We start from the raw sequence: 16,331 nt of genomic DNA on the forward strand, positions 1-16,331 counted from the left end.
CTCCACATATCCATCTGGAAACCTTTCGTTGAAGTAATTTTGGGAAGGGGCGAAAATACTGGTTAGCTGATTGGCCTATGTTGGTGATAGACAAGCCAAATAAACCAATCAGATCAACGAAGCATATGACGTACTAACAGCGACGACGAAAACACAACCACAAGCTCTTGCCCCAGTCGGGAGAAGAGCAAAAACATTTTTTCCTCTGAGAAAAGCCTCCAGAGCAGTGTTTTGCTCTTCTTTCAGTGAAGAAATACTCTGTAATTCCGATAAAACTTGCTCGATAGCCACGCTAACGCTAGTTTCATCGGCTGAAGCCGCCATGTTCTTTAGACTGAACTGTCGCGCTTCTTGTTGCGTCACACCTCAACCCGCCTCAAAGCCAACGCTGATTGGACGTTCGTTTGGTGAACTGCTCCAAATTTTCTTTAACGGAAAGTAGCCAGACTGATTTGCGAGTGAAACCTTGAAAGCTCGCGAGATCAGGATGGTCTCACGAGGCTAAATTACTCCAAGCACACCACCAAATTAGTTTAAAAGGGGTTTGACAACAGCAAAGTCAACATAGTGGAGTGATCATCACAAGGCCTTGACCTCAGTCTCATGGGCCAAAATTCCAGGAATCTACTATAAATATTTAACCAAATTGATACAGTTTAAAAATCAATTCTACCATATAATAAGGAAAGAAACTTTGAGAAGAATTTGAATTTTTTTTAATTAAAATGTTCAAATCTCTCCCATTATTATGAGATTTAGAGCTAGAAAGAATTTTGGTAATCCCAACTGACCTAAATGTAAAAAGTCTGATGTAATGTGAGTAAGAAAAAAAAAGTGTATGCAAATATGTGGTTTCAGCCCCATTTATATTTCTTTCCTGTGGTTTTCTTTTTACCTCCCTGAACACAAAACTTTGTATCGGCAGATAATTGAGGCTCAGAGTTCTGGTCTCTGAGTCAACGGCTAAAGGTCCTGCAGACATAAACACATTAAAATGCTTTTATGGGTCGATGAGAACAGGAGCCTTATGAGCTGAGAGGATTATTTTCGGACGGTTTAAAAATGAAAACGGAGACGGGTGTGAAAAGTGGTTTGTTTCTTGGCAGCTTTAGACTGCTGCCGTGCTAGATCCACGAGCGCAGGATAGTAACGGAGCAAGGCACGCATTCGCTCTGTGCGTTGGGAAGATGGGAGGAGAAATTCACATCAAGAGAGACGCACCGGAAACAAACGAGCACATAAAGGAAGCTAACATGAAAATTGTTGTTTGTTGGCTTTTCATTTTAAGTAGGCTGCAAATTATTGGCAGAGAATTAAGAAGCATCTCTATTTAGACGCTTCTTCCTGACACTCAGGGAAACAGGTTCTTGAGCGTTGATCATCTATTACGTCCGGATCGTCGGTGCTGTTTCGCACACATGGACCGGATCCCTGTGGTTACTTACAATGTTCAGGCATTTAGGCCTCCCACCGAGCCTCCTCCCACGCTCCTGTGGGCAGACTGTGTAAATACACACAATTCTCCCTCTCATCATTACCAGACCCTAATCCATAATGCAGTCTGGTCTCCCTCGGATGCAGCTCCACTACATTTACACTATCTATTATTGAATGGATTAAAAATAGTTTTTTTTTTAAAGAGCAGCTGTTTTTTTTTTTTGTTCCAGCAAACATCTCTGTTGCTCCACCTCTGGAGCTTTTCGCCAGCCCATTCCAAACCACTTAGCATTGTCACCGTTTTGAATTTTTCATCTGACAGTGCACACTTGCAAGCACACAAATGAAATTGCTCCATGAAATATCAGCAGACATGACATTTTTTAGAAAAATAATGTCTTACTAGAAGCCTGCTCAAAAATCAATCTCGGCATGCTCTCTATTAAATTTCTAATATTCATCATATGTGTGCCCACGTGTCGCAGGGGCGCTTTCTCCGAGGTGGTTCTCGCAGAGGAGAAGAGGACTCAGAGGCTAGTGGCCATCAAGTGCATCCCGAAGAAAGCCCTGGAAGGGAAGGAGAACAACATCGAAAATGAGATCGCAGTTCTGCACAGGTGAGCTTAGCCGCCATGCATCCGCCGTAGGCTCAGGAATTAGTCAGGGCGGCGTCTCGCAACACGTGCATGTGCAGATGCAACGTAGGGGTCAACAGCAACAACAACAACAACAAAAAAGATGACTAAATGTATGGTGTCAGAAGAAACAGTAGGATTGTGCGCCGGAAATGTCAGGAGTAAGGAAGATAGGCCTATTTTTAGTGTCCCTGTTTCTAGGGCAACAGCACACAGAGGCGGAGATGGTGTGGAGTTCCCCGCAGCAGTGTACTGAAGAAAGAAAAGGAGACGCAGGGAGGGTGGGGGAGTGGGGAGGGGTGGGGGTTGCATAGGGGGGAGGGAATGATGGAAGAAGGGAGATCTGTTTGGGAGAGCAGGGACAGTGGAGTTTGGGACATATTTAAAGCAATAAAATAAGATAAAAGGAGGCGACGGGGTGTCCGACGAAATATGTGAGACAGGCAGACGGGATTGAATCAGTCTTCCAAAAGGCCTATTTGTTTTGCCGTTTTCTGCCGCTGTGCTGTTGGTGGAGGCTCATGTGCTCTCCACTTGACTCAAAAGCAAAGAAAGATGCTCATCCGTCTGCTGGCCGCCTAGTCCTGATCAATTTTCTTCCATGAGTGAGATGAGATTTACATTCATTTCTTCAATAGTGTTTCCGGCTGTCATTCTGAAGCCCTTCTTAACTTTGGTCATGTTTCAGTGAAGGAGTTTGGTTTTCTCTGTAACTTAATCAAAAGTTTTCTTCCATAAAAATGAGAGAGCAGACTTTTCTTTATGTGATCAGTTCTTCACACGTGCCACTTGTTGACCAACTTGAGAGATGTGGATAGTTTCAGAGTGATTTAATGTCATGTGTTTTCCCCAGAATCAAGCACCCAAACATTGTTTCGCTGGAAGACATCTTTGAGAGTACATCTCATCTATATCTTGTCATGCAACTGTGAGTAGCCCTTCCTTTATTCCATCCAGCTATGCACTAAATCATAGAACATCTACGCTGCTCTGCACATGTATGACTGCCTAAGCAACGTAAACTAAATTTGATCCTGCTACTTAAAAATTACTCAGAAAAACCTTTTTCGTATCTGCTTATGCTGTAACAGAGGAAACATTTACACAGAGGCGAAAACTGTGGAAATGTGTTTTTTTTTTCAGGGGGAATTTACAGATATTTAATACATAAAATACTTTGAACATGCCTTGGTCAATCTCGAGCAGCTTGAACTACAAGTGCTGCCTGTCCATCTGTAAGTAGGCAGCTGTGATAACTAGATTAACACATTGTGGCAATAAATCCGAGCATCCAGAACTAATAAAGCCTTATTTATGTCTGTGTCCTAGCAAACACTGAAGTCAAGTCACACTTTATTATTTTAGCATATTTTATACCAATAAATCTGATCAAGCAATCAATCAATCAATCAAATTTAATTTCTAAACTGCTTTACAACAACCACAGATTGACCATAATGCTGTACAGAATTAAAAACACAAATAAAAAAATAGTAAAAATATATCAATCAGCTGTCCATATAACTATAATTCAGTTAACATTTTAAAAGGAGTCATAACTCTCATGTATTAAAGGGCAAACAAATAGGTTTTTAGCCTGGCCTTGAACAGGGGCAGGGTTGTGATGGAGCGTAACTCCAGGGGGTTCCAGAGTTTGGGCTCTGCCACTGCAAAGGCACGATCCCCCCCACTGTTTGTACCTCGACCCTGGGACCAGCAGCAGATGCTGTTCAGAAGAACGTAAGGCTCTACTGGGCTGGTGAAGAGTCAGAATGTCACTGAGGTAAGACGGCGCAAGGCAATGGATTGGACTGAAAAACAGGATTTTGTACTAGATTCTGAACCCAACCAGAAGCCAATAGACCAGTTCATTGTTATAGTTTTGATCTGGGGTTTTTGCGCATGCGCGCCGGACTGGTAGGCAAAAGGCGAACACAATGGAGGACGCAAACAAAGGAAACAACGAGTTCTCGACATATTTTTCTTCTTTAGATAACGTATCACAAGATCGCTTTAAGAGTAAGTTGATGGTTGATGGTATCAGATTGCCAGATCCACACAGCAAAAGCCTGAAGGGACGGAGCGAGTCTGTGAAATGCTGGCCAAGTGTTCCGTACGGCAACATATACAGCTGCCTTATAAACACGGCAGGCCAATGCAGACGAGAGAGCATGAAAGCCATGAAACCACTGGACGGCTACAAATCGTCCTTGGCTAAATGAAAGAAACGTACATCCGATGATTTGGAATGCCTTTGTGTGCAACTGGGAGCACAACAAGTCATAGGCATTGTTTAGATTCCAAAAAAAAAAAAAACTAAAAGCACGCTCTAATTCACCCGTTTTGTCATGGTAGTAGACGGGACCCGGATGTAGCGCGGATGTAGCTTGTGACATCACGCGTGAACTGGTCTATAGAGAAAGTGAAGGACAGGAGTGATGTGGTCATACTTGGGGGTGTTGGTGAGGAGCCGAGCAGCTGCATTCTGCACAAGCTGTAAACATTGTATAGAGGATTGGCTAAGTCCAGCATACAAGGCGTTGCAAGAGTCCAAACATGAGATGATAAACGTGCAGGGTATGTTATTTTTTCAAGATCCCAACAAGCGAGAAAAGATTTAATTTCAGCTAATGGGTGAAGCTGAAAAAAGCGTGTCTTTACTACCAAATCCGTTTGTTTATTGAATTTTAAGTTGTTGTCAAAGGTTGCTCCAATATTTTTGATGGATAGGCTGAGGTGTGAGTCCAGAGGTGTGAGCTTCAAAGCTAACTTTGGTTGACTTGAAGGAGAAAATAACATAAAACTCTGTTTTGGACTCATTCAAACGGAGAAAGTTTAGTGATAGCCATGTTTTGATGTCATAGAGACAAAAGGTAAACGATCAGTAAAAACTGCTAAAAAACTGAAGAAACAAAAACAACAAAAAAGACCAGTAAATAAATAAAATAGCAAATAATTTAGCCAGTTTGCTTGTGCAGTAAAAACAAGATATTGTGCTCAACAGGAACTAAAATCCAGTGAAAATAAATGAGTTTTCAGCCCACCCATCCATCCATTTTCTTACGCTTGTCTGAGGTTGAATCGCGGGGGTAGCAGCTTCAGTAGGGAGGCCCAGACGTTCCTCTCCCCAGCCACTACTTCCAGCTCCTCCGGGGGAATCCCAAGGCGTTCCCAGGCCAGCTGGGAGACATAGTCCCTCCAGCGTGTCCTGGGTCTTCCCCTGGGCCTCCTCCCGGTGGGACGTGCCCGGAACACCTCTCCAGGGAGGCGTCCAGGAGGCATCCTGACCAGATGCCCGAGCCACCTCAACTGGCTCCTCTCGACGTGGAGGAGCAGAGGCTCTACTCTGAGTCCTCCCCGGATGACTGAGCTCCTCACCCTATCTCTAAGGGAGAGCCCAGACACACTACGGAGAAAACTCATTTCAGCCGCTTGTATCAGGGATCTCGTTCTTTCGGTCACGACCCAAAGCTCGTGACCATAGATGAAGGTAGGAACGTAGATCGACCGGTAAATCGAGAGCTTTTCCTTTTGGCTCAGCTCTCTCTTCACCACAACGGATTGGTACAGCACCCGCCTCACAGCAGACGCTGCACCAATCCGCCTGTCGATCTCCCGCTCCATCCTCACCTCATTCGTGAACAAGACCCCAAGATACTTGAACTCCTCCACTAGGGGCAGCACATCCTCCCCAACCCGGAGAACACACTTCCCGGCTCACCGAGAATGACCCGGTGACCCGGCACTACCCTTTCCCGGTTCAAGACCATGGTCTCGGATTTGGAGGCACTGATTTTCATCCCGGCCGCTTCGCACTCGGCTGCGAATCGCTCTAGTGAGAGCTGTAGATCACGACCTGATAAAGCCAATAGGACCACGTCATCCAAGAATAGCAGAGACGCAATCCTAAGGCCACCAAAACGGATCCCCTCAACACCTTGGCTGTGCCTAGAAATTATTTTCCATTAAAGTTATGAACAGAATCGGTGACAAAGGGCAGCCTTGGCGGAGTCCAACTCTCACCGGAAACTAGTCCGACTTACTGTCGGCAATGCAGACGAAGCTCTGACACCGGTCATACAGAGACCTAACAGCCCTTATTAGAGGGCCTGGTACCCACCACAGGACTCCTCAATGAACACAGTCGAATGCCTTCTCGAGATCCACAAAGCACATATAGACTGGTTGGGCAAACTCCCATGCCCCCTCCAGGATCCTGCTGTAGAGCTGATCCAGTGTTCCACAGCCAGGAGAAAAAAACACACTGCTCTTCCTGAATCGGAGATTCGACTATCCGATGGACCCTCCTTTCCAGAACCCCTGAATAGACCTTACCAGGGAGGCTTAAGAGTGTGATTCCCCTGTAGTTGGAACACACTCTCCGGTCCCCCTTTTTAAATAGGGGTACCACCACCCCAGTCTGCCAATCCAGGGGAACTGCCCCCGATGTCCACGCAACGCTGCAGAGCCACGTTAACCAACACAGCCCCACAAAATCCAGAGCCTTAAGGTACTCAGGGCAAATCTCATCCACCCCCGGGGCCTTGCCACCGAGGAGCTTTTTAACCACCTTGGTGACCTCAGCACCAGAGATGGGAGAACCCGACCCGGAGTTCTCAGGCTCTGCTTCCTCAATGGAAGACGTGTTGGTGGGATTAAGGAGGTCTTCAAAGTATCCCACCCGAGTTTTCCGCATTTTATTTAAATACTAAATTGTCTTAGCAGCACGTTCTCAATCTTTTTCTTACTGTAAGGGTCATAAAGTTGGAGCCACAACCAACCTCCCCCCAAGCTAATAAATAAATAATAATAATAATTATAATAATAAATCTGCCACCTCATGTTCAAATGTGGATCTTCGAATGACTCATTGCTACTGATTTGTGGACAGTGATGATATGATGGTGTCATACTATTTAGACAAATACATTTTAAACTGATTTGAAAACCTGTCTGAAAGATCTAATGGGGTTGAATGTCTGCTCTGTCATCGTGGAGGTGTGCTAATGAAAGGGGTCGAGGCCTAAATACAAACAGCTACAGTTGTCCAATAAAGATGTAAGACAAATCATCCATTCATCGTCTATACCCGCTTATCCGAGCAGGGTTGCTGGTGCCTTTGTTCAGCGGTCATTGGGTGGGAGGTGGGGTACACCCTGACAGGTCGTCGGTCCATCACAGGGCAACACAGAAACACACACACACACACACACACACACACACACACACACACACACACACACACACACACACACACACACACACACACACACACACACACACAATTAGCAATTTGTAAAGACTAATTAACATAAAAGTCATGTTTTTTGGACTGTGGGAGGAAGCCTGAGTTCTCACAGAGTACCCACACAGGCACAAAACTTGCAAAGTTGCAGTCCTGCAATTTGAACCCAGGACCTTCCAAGCCAACAGTGCAACTGTAATAAAAATCAGTATTATGCAAAATAGGCAGTTTTTCTCTCTCTACTGACAGCTCCATAGCCCCTCGCCTCAGGTTAAGAGGCTCAGTGTCTCCCTTGATAGATCCCCATCTTTCACCTCTCACATTAATAACTTCACCCGGTCTGCAAATGATCATCTATGCCACATTAATCGTTTCTGTTCGTAAGCCCCTGCCTATCCCCCCGCCTCCCGCTCTGTTCTTGTTCACAGCCTCGTCATGTCCAGTATTGACTGTTGCCACGATCTTCTGTTTTGTCTCCTTTAAAAATCCCTCCATAGGCTCCAAATAGTCCAGAACTCAGCTGCTTATATCATCACCATAAATTCTTCATTCCACCACATCACTCCAGTTCTGCAGCTGCTCTATGTCCTCCAGTCAAATTCAGAACCAAAGTCAAAATCATTCTCTTTAAATTCAAGATCTCCCAAAACCTTGCGTCTCTCCTTAATTATCTGATCTCGTTCATGTCGCCACATCCTCCCATTTCTTTAGATCGTCCTCCTCTATCTACCTCATTGTTCTCTCTGTTTGCCTCTGCACCAGACTTAAAACCCTCCTCTTCAAGAATGCTTACTCCTTGCGATTGCAGTACAACATATAATTTAGTTGATGTTTTTTTAAAAATCTGGTTTTATTTTCATTTTTCTTAGATTTTATTGGGTCAGGGACCTTGAGTTTTATGAAATGCCCTTATAAATGAAATGTATTATTAAAGGCAAAACTTTTCTCAGACTGATTGATTGGAATTAAGACCTTAACTTAAGTTACTTAGTTATTTACTGATAATAAGAGGTTAGTAGGCCATCAAGTGTTATCTTGATTGTCTGTTTTCTGTAAGTAGAGCATGCTCATCTTCAGCAGCATTTACACAGCTATGAAAGAGTTCAGTAAGGCCCATAATGGTATAGCTATTATCTGGAACAGACAGAATATCAATCATCAGCGAAAAGAGAAGTTCTGCTTTCTGAAGATATCCCAAGAGAACCATTTTATGTAGAAACAGAATAGGGCCTAAAACAGAACCTAGAGGTTCCCAACGACCAAGATCGGCCTACAGTTACTTCTCTGTCTGATGAGAGAAAGTCCTTTGCCGTGTGTCCTCCCCCTCACTCTCAATTCCAATTTCCTGTCAGCTCATTGTCAAATTAAGGCCACCAGTGCCAGAAAAAATAGATAAAACTTGTCCCGGTGAGAAAACATACACGGTAGAACCCAGGCATTTAGCCATCATAGAAACACCCACACATGTGAGAAATAGAAACTAAACGCAGCCAAAACAGTATGAAGACTGTTGTTCAACAATAGGTTTGGTTTGGCAAAGATTAACTACTAATAAGAGCCAAAGGCAAATATTAACAAAATTATCAAGTCGGGGAACCAGCTGAATATCAGGGAATGAAAGCAAGCAGCTCTCAGTCTCTGTCAGTTATTGTTTTATGTATACCTGCCTGGTGAGGTGTTATAGAGAAAACAGATGGAGTGAATTTGCAAACCCAATCAATATCTTTCCAAAATATAACAATTTATTAAAACACTTCAGCTTCCAGGGAAGATACTTTAGTCCATAAACTCCTCAAAGAGACTAGTAACTTTCAACTAAACTACTTACTACGGAACAAATGAGAATAAAACAAACCAATAACGGATAAAACGGCGCAGTGATATCACTGTTCAGTTTGAACATGCATGTTTAAAAACCAAGGTTTGTTTTGAGGTCTGAAAGCCAACAAAGAACAGAAGTGCCTGGGTATTCAAACAACCAGGTCATATTCTATTTTATAAAAATAAACTCTGGAAATAGTTTAAAAAATTATTTGCTGAATTAGAAATCAACAAAGACAATTTGATTCTTACTGTTGCGTTAACTAGCTATCAGGTGGCAGATTGAATGGAGGGATGGACCACCAAGATGGCGGTGTGCTACGGCAGATCGCATCATGAATACAGCGAGCTCTGTAATAACTACAGCAGAGCTAATGGTGGCTACAGTCTTAGCATTAGCAGAGCTTTAGTTAGTTGCTGAACTAACAGAGACAATTTAACAAGTTTATACAAGACATTACGGTGTAAAAGTTCTGGGCAGGTGTAAAAAGTAAACAAATGTAATCAAGCAAATGTCACATATGGGGTTGTGAGCCCAAAATTAGCTAAGATTGAGGGTTTATTGGAAATGTTCAATGCAGAAAGACCAGGAGTTGCTTGCAGAACCAGACTTGACCAGATGCAGACTGAGCACACAAGAACTGAGAGCCTGCCGGCAGCAGAGCACAAGTGAGGTGACGAGACGATCTGACAGTGAGTGGGCGAAGGAGGCAGGTATATGAAGGCTGGGGAACAAGTGAGTAGAGTAGGAACTGATTAGTGGCAGCAGGTGGATCTGGTCTGGGCTGATGATTGGTGACTGAGGAGTGGACTGAGCTAATTGGTTGGTTTCTGTGGCTGAGAGGCGACAGAGCGGATTCTAGACTATCAAAACTATTGCCGTTTCACCCTGTTTTGCCTTTAAACAGAATTAATTCTTATAGTTTAAGTCGGGGAAATGTGAAGGATTCCAGCGGGGTTTTTGACAACCGAGGTATGGCAAAATTAAAAAAATGAAATATCTAAGTTGTCACATGGAGATTGACATACTGTTATAAAATTAAACTGAGAACTGTGGAAGGCTTAAGAACGGCTAAACTTTGCTAAGTTAAGGTTGTCGAAGATACCATGTCTCAGGTTGTACAATATATCAAGAACAAGGAGTCCAAAACAATACAAGGTAGTTATAAATTTCAAAGCTGGCAGAGATTAAAAGATGTTCTGCCGAGGCTCTTTAAAAGAAAAAAAAAAAAAAATCAATGTTGAAGGCTCTCCAGGTCATCTGCATGGAGAAGTCCATAAGGGATGAATTATTCTAAAAAATTAAATAAAGACATGTTGAATGTTGTACCGACCTATGGAAAGTATTTGCTCCCTTACAGATTTCTTATGGTTTGGCTTTTTTCTGTTGCCAAACTTAAATATATTAGATTAAAAAAATAACCACCTGAAAAATAAAATAGAAAAAGCTGTATTTAGATGAATTATTTTATTAGGGGGTTAAAGTCTCTCCAAACCATGCTGACTATGTGATAAAGTGACCTTTGTTAAATTAGTAATTAACAGTGATTGCCCAAAGGTCCTGGAAAGCCAAGTTCAGCTTCACCAGCGACATCCAGATCTGATTACTGCCAGATGTGTAGAATCAAGAAATCATGGAGAACTGACAACATGAAGCAGGTTAATGGTGCATTCCCTTTCTATTCAGAAAAAAGAGTTTGCGAGTTTCCAGTCATGAAAAATGACAATAATGCTCCCTGAAGTCAGCGCTCGCTAAACAGCCACAAGTTATGTTTCTTATGTTTCTATGAGGACAATGTTGGTTTTAAAAATTTATTTATTTATTTTATTTTATTTTGTGGGGGGGGGGGGGGGGTTAATAAATTAACTCCACATTTGATTTGTTTTTGGTTCGACTGTGTTTGTCTTTGTCTCAAATAAAAAAAATGTTGCTGATCGAAGACATTTAGGTGTCAAGAAAAGCAAATACATAAGAAATCTGTATATGAATAAACATTACTTTTGCTCAGTAGTTTATAGTTTGTGGATTATTTAGATAGTTTGCATATCAATTATGTCACATCTGGTCTGTTTCAGCTTATTCCAACTGCTCCATTCTTCGTTATTATCTGTGTTCACATATAGTGCATTTGGCCATATTACTAATAAAGCCGCTCTCATTCACACACACACACAAACATATATATATATATATATATATATACATTATTTTATTTATTTTTTCTGCTGTCAGATTGCAAATAAAGTCTGCAATTCAAACTAAAGAGTGCCCCACTCAGATCACATTTTTGATTGCAGTCGCTCTCAAAGCCCTACAAGCTGATTTAAAACCCTGATTTCATTTACGCACCAGATCAGCTCACTAATCCTTCACTTACATAATCTGAAGACGTCTGCCCCATTAATTTAGCTATAGTCACCAGTATTATGGACATAGGAGAAAAGTCACAGTATAAAAAAGCTCCTTTGTTTTCCTCTGCAAGCTGGAATCTTTTCTGTGGGCACATGCAGAACAGGTCGTTGAGGCACAAATCCCCATACAGTATGCTTTCACTTTTGATTGCTCAGAGATGCTGCCTTATCATTTAGTAAGATTAAAAAGACTGGAAATGGATGCATTTGATCAATATTTGGTCTCCATAAAGATAGGATTGTGTAGGGTTGGGCCTTTATGGTATCGTTTTATCGTTATCCTGAAAAATTTCTCATCACAATTGTCAGGATGCAGCTTATTGGCTGCATGCTGAGCCTCTCTCCCTCTCTCTTGTTCCTGCGCAGCCTGATCAGTTTCACCTGGCAGGCTGCAATTAACCCACAACTGCTTCCACCTGTTCCCACCGCTTTATCAGACTCACCTCTTTCTGTTCCCGTCGCCGGTCCATAGCGTTCACTCCCGCTCAGTCCCTGCCAGTTTTTCTTGTCAGCTCCGTTTGTACCCGTCAGCCTGAAGACTCCTTTCTCCTGGTCTTGTTTCAGTCAGCCCAAAGACTTTCCGACAGTTTGTTTTCTCCAGTATTCAGCTCAGACGTTCAGACCTCCACCGCTCGGCTCAGACGTTCAGACCTTCACCGCTCGGCTCAGACGCTCAGACCTCCACCGTTCGGCTCAGACGTTCAGACCTCCACCGCTCGGCTCAGACGTTCAGACCTCTACCGCTCGGCTCGGACGTTCAGCCCTCCACTGCACGGCTCGGACGTCCTGTGCTCCACTACTCGGCTCTGAGGTTCTGCTCGCCTCTGCTCAGCTCTGATGCTCTGCTCGCCACTGCTTGGCTCTGACGTTCTGCTCGCCTCTGCTCGGCTCTGATGCTCTGCTCGCCTCAGCTCGGCTCTGACGTTCTGCTCGCCTCTGCTCGGCTCTGATGCTCTGCTCGCCTCAGCTCGGCTCTGACGTTCTGCTCGCCTCTGCTCGGCTCTGATGCTCTGCTCGCCTCTGCTCGGCTCTGACGTTCTGCTCGCCTCTGCTCGGCTCTGATGCTCTGCTCGCCTCTGCTCGGCTCTGACGTTCTGCTCGCCACTGCTCGGCTCTGATGTTCTGCTCGGCTCTGATGCTCTGCTCGCCTCTGCTCGGCTCTGACGTTCTGCTCGCCACTGCTCGGCTCTGATGCTCTGCTCGGCTCTGATGTTCTGCGCTCCACGGCTCTGCTCAGATGTCCTGCTCTCCAGTGCTCGGCTCCAGAGTTCCTCCCGGTCAGTCTCTCCACACTCCTCCTGCCAGCCAGCTTCTACACCCTTCACCTCCGTCCGTTGAAAGACTCTGGTCTAATCATCCATCTTCCAAACTATTCAATAAAAACTCACTCATAAGAACTGACTCTGTGTGTGCGTGCTGTGTCCGGGTTCATCCCAGAAAAATATATCATAACATTATGGACCGGCCAAGGGATGAACCCGAGCACGCACAGAGCCTGGTGTAGAAGCTGGTAGGATCTGCCTCGCCTCCGGTTCGTCTCGCCTGGGTCGCAGAGTTGCGACGCCACGCTTCTGGATTCATCTTGCCTGGGTCGCTGTGTTGCGACGCCACGTTTCTGTCTCGTCTCGCCTGGGTCGCAGAGTTGCGACGCCCCGCCTCTGACTCTGTTTTCCTGGTCCGCCTTCCCCGCTGCTCAGCACTAAGGACGGCGCTCCTCGTCGTCGCTGCCCAGCGCTAACTTTTGCTGCTGCCCAGCATATTCAGACTTTGCTGCCCAGCGCCTTCTGGTTTTTGTTTAGAGTTATTTTTTGGTGTTGTGTTCTAGATCTGCTTTAGTTTCTAGTCTTTTTGTATATTTTTTTATTGTTTTAGAAGATTTATTTCCGCCTTCTGTTCTTTGTTTTGGCTCGACCTTAGTTTTTGCTTTACTTAGGATTTTTTGAGATTTATGTTGCTTTTGAGTATTTATTTTGTTGGTTTTGTCCGGGTTTTTGTGTCCCAGGTTTACTCTAGTCGTTCGGGGTTTTTTTTAGTAGTCTAGTTTTTGGTTTTCTTAGTCAGCTAGTTCGGGTTTTGTTCTCCGTCTTCTTGTTTTAGCTATAGCCCTGATTTAGTGTTCTAGGTTCGCCTTAGTCTTCTGAGTTTTGTTTTTGAGTTCCAGTTTTTATTTTAGACTTCTTGCTTGCTTCTGTACAGATTTCTAGCTCCAGTTATCTAGTTTTTCATTAGTTAGTCGTACTCGCCCTCACCTCCCTGTTCTGTTTCGTTTCATAGTTTTGCCTTAGCTTTTGGTTCCTTTCCTAGTTTACCAGTCTTGTTTTGATTTTTCAGTTTGAGATCCTGTAGTTTCGTCAGCCCTGTAGTTTCGTTAGCTCTGTAGTCCCTGTCTAGCCCCTGTAGTTTCAGTCTAGCCCCTGTAAATCCAGTCTAGCCTCTGTAGTTTCTGTCCTAGCCCTGTAGTTCTAGTCTTGTTCTGTACTTGTTTTTTTTCTTTATTTTAGTTTTGTTTTGTCTTTATTTTTCCCCCTTTAGTATTTAGGTGTCAGGGTTCCTGCGCCATCTGGGTTCCTGCGCTGTATGGGTTCCTGCGTTGGATGGAGTCCAGCGCTCTTAAAGGTCCCTGCGTTCTCTAGGTCCCTGCGCTTTCTAGGTCCCTACACCCTTCTCCTGTTTTCGTTGTAGGTTTTGCCCTGTTTAGGTTAGTTTAGTTCCCTTCCGTAGTTGTTTTGTTCTGTCTTGCCCTAGTGTCTCTGTGTTGTTCCCCTGTTTAGGCGCGTGCAGGTCGCTGCCAGAGTCCTCCGGCGCACCCATGTCGCCGGCTGAGCCCTCTGGTGGGCCAGACTGTCGCTGCCCTGCGCATGCAGGTTGCCGCCAGAGCCCTCCGGCGCTCCTATGTCGCCGGCTGAGCCCTCTGGTGCGCCAGCCTGTCGCTACCCAGTGCACGCAGGTCGCCGCCAGAGCCCTCCGGTGCTTAAGTCGCTGTCTGTGCCCTCTGGCGCGCCTGGCCTGTTACTGCCTAGCTCACCCTCTTGTTGTTGTTCCCTTGTTTAGGCGCTGCCAGAGCCCTCCGGCGCCCCTATGTCGCCGGCTGAGCCCTCTGGTGCGCCAACCTGTCGCTGCCCAGCGCACGCAGGTCGCCGCCAGAGCCCTCCGGTGCTTAAGTCGCTGTCTGTGCCCTCTGGCGCGCTTGGCCTGTTGCTGCCTAGCTCACCCTCTAGTTCCCTGGTGTTTAGGTCTTGTTTTCCTGGCGTTTAGATTTAGTGTTCCCCAGCGTGTTAGGACGCCCTCTGATTCTCGGTTTCCCGGCGTGTTAGGACGCCCTCTAATTCGTGGTTCCCCGGCGTGTTAGGACGCCCTCTTTTCTCGGTTCCTCGGCGTGTTAGTACGCCCTCCGTTCTTGTTCCCTGGTGTTTTAGATATTCCTGTTTCCCTTGTGCCCCGGCGTTCCCTTTGCGCCCCGGCATTCTTCTTCCTTGCGTCCCGGTGTTTTCTTTCCTCGTGTCCCGGTGTTTTCTTTCCTCGCGCCCCGGCGTTCTCCCCACGCCCCGGCGTTCTCTTCCCCAAGCCCCGGTGTTTCCCTCACGCCCCGGCGGGTTTTCCCCTGGCGTTTCTGTACACCAGTCGTGTTCCAGCAGGAGTTGTTGAGCCTTGGTGTTTTCGTACGCCTGTTCTTCCCTCTGGCGTTGTCGTACGCTTGTTCTTCCCTCTGGCGTTGTCGTACGCTTGCTCTTCCCTTTGGCGTTGTCGTACGCTTGCTCTTCCCTCTGGCGTTGTCGTACGCTTGCTCTTCCCTCTGGCGTTGTCGTACGCTTGTTCTTCCCTCTGGCGTTGTCGTACGCCTGTTCTTCCCTCTGGCGTTGTCGTACGCTTGTTCTTCCCTCTGGCGTTGTCGTACGCTTATCCTTCCCTTTGGCGTTAAGTACGCCTGTTCCTTCCCTTTGGCGTTAAGTACGCCCGTTCCTTCCCTTTGGCGTTAAGTACGCCCGTTCCTTCCCCTTGGCGTTAAGTACGCCCGTTCCTTCCCTTTGGCGTTAAGTACGCCCGTTCCTTCCCTTTGGCGTTAAGTACGCCCGTTCCTTCCCTTAGGCGTTAAGTACGCCCGTTCCTTCCCTTAGGCGTTAAGTACGCCCGTTCCTTCCCCTTGGCGTTAAGTACGCCCGTTCCTTCCCTTTGGCGTTAAGTACGCCCGTTCCTTCCCTTTGGCGTTAAGTACGCCCGTTCCTTCCCTTTGGCGTTAAGTACGCCCGTTCCTTCCCTTTGGCGTTAAGTACGCCCGTTCCTTCCCTTTGGCGTTAAGTACGCCCGTTCCTTCCCTTTGGCGTTAAGTACGCCCGTTCCTTCCCTTTGGCGTTAAGTACGCTTGTTCCTTCCCTTTGGCGTTAAGTACGCCCGTTCCTTCCCTTTGGCGTTAAGTACGCCCGTTCCTTCCCTTTGGCGTTAAGTACGCCCGTTCTTTCCCCTTGGCGTTTTGTACGCCCGTTCTTTTCCTTTGGCGTTAAGTACGTCCGTTCTTCCCTCTTGGCGTTTTCGTACGCCTATATTTTCCCCTTGACGCTGTCATGCGTCCGTTTCGCCTCGGCGTTTCCCTTACGCCCCGGCGATCTCGCTCCTTGGGCCCCAGCGCTCCTCTCACGCTTCGGCGTTGTTTCTCCTTGGCGTTTCCACACGCCCGTTCCTTGCCCTTGGCGTTTCCATACGCCCGTTCCTTCCCCTTGGCGTTTCCATACGCCCGATCCTTCCCTTTTTGGCGTTTCCATACGCCCGATCCTTCCCTTTTGGCG

General features: G+C 45.9%; 1 protein-coding gene across 1 annotated transcript in view; it reads left to right on the top strand.

Annotated features, from left to right (window-relative positions):
* The window catches only part of camk1a (calcium/calmodulin-dependent protein kinase Ia), a 41,536-nt gene that overhangs the window by 11,614 nt on the left and 13,591 nt on the right, over positions 1 to 16,331 (top strand). The window contains exons 3-4 of the mRNA XM_036151690.1: positions 1,923 to 2,054; positions 2,926 to 3,000. Of these exons, the coding sequence (XP_036007583.1) occupies positions 1,923 to 2,054; positions 2,926 to 3,000 (207 nt within the window). The remainder of the gene's footprint in view (positions 1 to 1,922; positions 2,055 to 2,925; positions 3,001 to 16,331) is intronic.

The sequence above is a fragment of the Fundulus heteroclitus genome, chromosome 20 (genome assembly GCF_011125445.2).
Source record: "Fundulus heteroclitus isolate FHET01 chromosome 20, MU-UCD_Fhet_4.1, whole genome shotgun sequence".
Lineage (NCBI taxonomy): Eukaryota > Metazoa > Chordata > Actinopteri > Cyprinodontiformes > Fundulidae > Fundulus > Fundulus heteroclitus.